Source organism: Capsicum annuum, chromosome 1 (assembly GCF_002878395.1).
Source record: "Capsicum annuum cultivar UCD-10X-F1 chromosome 1, UCD10Xv1.1, whole genome shotgun sequence".
Classification (NCBI taxonomy): domain Eukaryota; kingdom Viridiplantae; phylum Streptophyta; class Magnoliopsida; order Solanales; family Solanaceae; genus Capsicum; species Capsicum annuum.
In genome coordinates this window covers 8,286,173-8,291,762 of record NC_061111.1, presented here as the reverse complement: position 1 = coordinate 8,291,762, position 5,590 = coordinate 8,286,173, and the positions used below count along the sequence as shown (strand labels likewise).

Below are 5,590 nucleotides of genomic sequence, written 5' to 3'. Positions count from 1 at the left end.
TCTTGTTATAAATTTTTATTTTTAAACTATATGCTCAATTTCATACAAAAGAATAAATGAAACATTTTGTCTCTCGCATTTCAAAATTCAAATCACTCCCCATATGCTGATGTGCCCGTATTAACATGGGTCCAGTATAGACGTGTTACTCGACTAAATAAATGAAATACTGCTAACATTTTTAGTGATTGAAATGCATTTAATAATGTATATTATTATTTTATCTCCTTAGCTTTTAATGAAATATCCATATATTAATTAAAAAAGGGAACATATTTAGTGTAATCTCTTCACAGACTTTTAAGGACAGATTTAGGTGTTAATTTATGGTGCTTCGATGCTTGTTAAATTTAATGCATATTAGATATAATCATACAAAAATTAATATAAAATTTAAAAAAAATCCTTGAAATCAGACGAAATCTCAAAGCTTTGTGTGTCAATATATTTATTCAAATCTTCTGAGCATTCACCACTCTTAAATTCTGGATCCGTGACTCCTATTTTTCTTATGAAGGAAGAGAAAGGAAAATGTTCATTCTATTAGTATAAAATAAATAATCTGGAAGCATTTTAAAAATGAGTATGATCTACAATATTCATGTATCACTTTCAAACTTATTTGTATAATAAATTAAATTTATCATCATAATTCATGACAGCTCACTCGGTCGAATAAAATCTGTTTTTAAACCAACATTCATTTTTCTTCAAAAAAATGATTAGTCTTAAATACTTAAAGAGTTTCAATCAATGATTTTCTTAATTCAGAAAACTAATTAAGTTTGATAGTGTAATAAATGTGAAAACTTCTTTAATCCCTTTGTCTAAACAACTCCAGAAAAACAAAAGAGGATAAAGTGAATGGAATATGATCGTAATTCTTTAATGAGTGGCATTTTGTCAATATAGATGGCATAGACTGCCATTCCTAGTTATAAAAAAAAATATTGGATTAAGTTTTTCTTTTTGTTTGTCTATAAAACAATCTGAATATAGTTTTATAATTTTATAAGGCTATAAGCATCTAAAACTAACTAAAGTATAAAATGGAAGTAGAGAAAGTGCATTTTCTATTTTAGGTATACCAATAGGTTATTACGAAGCACCGAAGACCTTAGGCTTAAAACTTTAGATATAATAATGCTACTATTATATGACCACTTACACATGAATACGAGAATATATATGATGTCGGTAATCGCTTACACAATTTTATTAGAAAATGATACTTTTAATTAAATGATGTTGTCCTGTTATTTAAATATATCACGAATGATTGATTTGTTGGAAAAAAATATATATATTATTATTGCTACCGTTAATGAATTGACAAAGAAAATAAAACCAAATTGAGAAGCACCTGGACTCTAGCCAGCCAAAAAAAAAATGTAATCATCTGAGCATGATAGTCGATCGTGTAGCCCATTCTTTTAACTTCCCTAGATCATACCTTTTATTTTTAATGTATGTTTTTATTTCGATGTCTGATTATTGAAATTCGATTAATTTAATTTTACATTTGAATAGTCTATTTCTTAAGGTAGCATTCTTAATTGAATTTTCTCCGTCAGTTATTAATATATCAAATTATCTTCAACTATTTAATGTTAAATATAAATTAATCCGAACATTATAGTAAAATTCTCATATGAATTAAACAATATTATCTCGACAATTTGGAGTAGAAAATCTTGTATTTTATATAATTACTGAAAATCTAAAATTTTAAATCTGTCGAGATAGATAATTACCTCCCGATACATCTAAAAATATACATTTATCTTTTATAAAGATACATAATTAGATTTCGATATTTTTTTTCAATTTTATGTATGTCGAGATACATAATACATAATATATCCGATGAAAATATTATTTTTTCTTGTAAAGATACACAATTAGCTTTTATTATATACTTTTTATTTTGAATCTGTCGAAATATATAATTAGCTTCTCGATACATTCAAAGAAGATACTGATTAATTAAAATTTTTATAATTATTTTATAAAAATATAATAAATTAAGATTTATATTTATGTTATTTTTCTCTACTTTTAAGAGACGTACAACTGTAAAATGGACAAGCGATAGTAGTGCATGTCATCCCAACCCAAACTGTTCTACTACAAATGTAGCATTTACTTCCCACAACAACACTCCCAACTCATACAACAAAGAAAGTACTCCCACCTTTTTCACGAAAAAAGAAAAAAAAAATATGTTGACCTCCAGATTCACGTGGCTGATCACGGTGGCACTCACGGCGGCGCTACTGTCGGCAGCCACCACTTCAGCCCAAACGCCGCCGTCGTGTGCTTCTAAGTTAGTGCCATGTGCACCTTTTCTTAACTCAACTAAACCACCAGCTACTTGCTGTGATCCACTTAGAGAAGCTGTTACTAAAGATCTTGACTGTCTTTGCAAGCTTTATGAAAATCCAACTTTGTTGCCTTCTCTTGGTATTAATGTTACTCAAGCTATTGGTCTGCCTAAATATTGTGATATCCCTGGTGATGTTTCTGCTTGTAAAGGTACATAATTCTGATTCTGATATTTTGATTTGCTAAATAGTTTAATATTTGTGGTGATGTTGCTACTGCTTGTAAAACAGGCTTTGATGTTTTGATTTGCTAAATACTTTTAATATTTTTGCTCAATTCTTTAGATTTGGTGTTGATGATTATGTGTTCAATTTCAAAGCAAAATCTTTAGTTCAAATTTGATATTCTTCATTTTTGGTTTAGGAAATGGTAGATTTATTTTTTTTTTTAAAAAAAAGTTGGGGTAGGGAAAGGAGAAATGGGGAAAGGGATTATAAGATAGGGAATTGAACCTTCACTGATAAGGTGAAAGTTGTAGTAAACCAACTGAGTTACTAAGATTTTCATGCAAAATATTTGCTTTGATGAATAATGGGGATTAATTATTTTTGTTGTAATTTGTATGTGTCATTATTGATTTAAGATTGATTTGATTTTGATTTTATTGGGTTTTTGTATGCAGCGGCTGCTCCAGGTTCAAGTTCTCCATCTGAGAAAGCGCCACCAGGTAACATAGATCGGATTGTTCATTGTTTTCAACTTTGTTACCATTGAGTTAAAAGTAGTTAATTAATGAGCAATTTTGGAGTATGCATCAATTTGATTTTATTTTTATGCCCATATCTATCGTTTTGCGTTCATTAATTTGTTTCAATAGATATCGAGATCCAAACTATAAGACACAAGAGTAATTCAGATTTTACCGAATCGTGATCCATAGGCGTTAGTACTTGTGTGCATTTGATCCAATATGGTTTACTTATTCCATTACTTCTTACATTGTCGTTGCTGACTTGGCACTCTCGTTAATAAATGAGGGGTTTGTTTTACTAAATTATTCATATTATTATACTTTAGGCCTTTTAAGTATGACTACTTGTGTTAATGGTAAAGGTAGTTTTGGAAGAAAATAATGACTCTCTTGATTTGTTAAAATTGACAAGTAAAAGTAATAATTTATTCATATTATAAGGGACAAGTAAAAAAAGGAACGGAGGGAGTGTCTAAGTACAAGTTGTATTTAACTTCAGTTTTGCTTTTTAACATAGGCAAAGCCAAGATTTCAACTTATAGGTTCTGAATCTTCAATAAGTATCCGGGACTTCTAGCTCCGCCTCTGCTTTTATTGAAGAACCTTTGTTAAATTTAAGTTATAGAAAGATTAAAAGTTCGTTCACATGATGCGTTGTCCTTCTTCAATAATTCAGAAATTTGACAACTTTGCTCTATTCCTTGACTTGTTCCATATATTAAATAAGTTTTCACCAAGTAACGTGTTGTATAAAATCTTTGAAATGAGACAAAGTAAATATCTTGTTCCTCTTGCAAAACAAGAATGTGAGTAGATTGTAATATACTACAAATTTGTGGTCCGACAAAAATGTTTATATGGAGTTATTGATACACTCAACATTTTTTATTCATTCTGTGTTGTATTGAGATTTCCTTAGATGTCAAATTCAGTACCAGACATAAACCTTTTTAGTTGTGCCTCTCTTTGTTTGAACCTCAGAGAATTAGTGGGGAAGACAAAAACAAAATATTGAATAATATCTCGTGAGAAATTAAATTCATAGATATAAGTATATTGTTGCCTTCTCTTTCAGTTTTAATCAACTCTACGGTTGCAAAATACTTTTACGTTTCTTCCCTGAACACAACCGTTAGTTTTTCTTTAGTGAGTAGTGAGCTGAAGTCCATCCTATTTATTAACGGTGTTCAATCAAATCTTATATCTTCAGCCAAAACTTGTGACCTACTTTGAGAAACTTGATTTACCAGAGTCTAGTTGTTCATAGGAGAATGAGCTGAAAAGGAAATAAAGTCATTCATGATGGATATGAAAATGTTTTCTATTCTTCTCAACTTCTATTTTCCCCCGTTTAAAGTGACACGCCCTAGATACTCTTGAGAATTCTGAGGCAATTGAAGGTGCAATTTGGCATATTTGTTGTGCTATTCGACTTGTGGTTCACAATAAGTTTACAAGTGGTGTGTTGAAGTACCTTGTTTAAGTACTTCTAGACACTGAACGGACATGAGGGTTAACCAATTGGAGCACACAAGCGTCTTTGTCTAAATCATATGTATCCATCTCTTTCCTCATTTCGAATTAATCTCCCAATCAAATGCAGATTCAAGAATATTTTAAATTTCGATTGGCTTACATACTGCTACATGTTTAATTTGCTTAGCATTCTTGCCAACAATGTTTTTTCTGATGATGTGAAACTTTTACAGTCACCACCCCAGCTTCAAAAGATAAAAACGGTGTGAGCAAAGTCGCATGGACTGGAATGTCAAGCTTAGTCGTTCCCATTGCTTCTTTCGTGCTTGCTTAATTCACTGATTGTGTTCTTCAAGTATTGGGAAATGTTGATGAATTTCTTTGCTTCAGTAGATGGCACTCCAAGACTTTTTATCACTTTTATGTATGGAATTTTCCATTGTATTATCTGTTCAGATGAATTAAATTGATGTACGAGTTGGAGGAGATAATTTTAATTTTCCGCGATTCTTGCTACTTTGTGTTTGCATGTTCTTGGTGTATTAATCGAAATGTTGCAGGTTATTTTAATATTAGAAAGGGCATTTGGTTCCCGATAGTCATATATGCATCTTTATTTTAACTAGTGTAGGGCAGGAGCTAGAATTCTAACCACTAGAACTCGATAGCTTTAATTAAAAATATGTATTTTGTTGAGAAATTCGTCTACCAAGCTGCATTATTTTTTAGATTTCACAATCTTATAAACTAAAAATTCTGAATCCAACTTTCCGTAGGTCGTCCCAATACTTTTCTCTCGTCTTAATGACTAGATATGTATAACCAATTTTGTAATTAAGGATTCTAACACTTTTCTCTCGTATGTATAATCAATTTTGTAATTAAGGATTCTAACACTTTTCTCTTGTCTTAATGACTAGATATGTATAACCAATTTTGTAATTAAGGATTCTTAATGCTAGTATCGGATTCTCATGCTTCAGATGCCTTGATCAACTGTGATAAACAGGCAAATTTTATCATGAAAATAGCAAATAT

The 5,590-nt window shown here is 30.3% G+C and overlaps 1 protein-coding gene across 1 annotated transcript; it reads left to right on the top strand.

Annotated features, from left to right (window-relative positions):
- The first annotated feature begins 2,052 nt into the window (after positions 1 to 2,052).
- On the top strand, positions 2,053 to 5,068 carry LOC107867205 (non-specific lipid transfer protein GPI-anchored 3). The gene is made up of 3 exons (XM_016713355.2): positions 2,053 to 2,535; positions 3,008 to 3,052; positions 4,786 to 5,068. The coding sequence occupies exons 1-3, from the start codon at positions 2,223 to 2,225 to the stop codon at positions 4,884 to 4,886; spliced, it is 459 nt and encodes a 152-aa protein (XP_016568841.2). The 5' UTR covers positions 2,053 to 2,222; the 3' UTR covers positions 4,887 to 5,068.
- Positions 5,069 to 5,590: the final 522 nt, after the last annotated feature.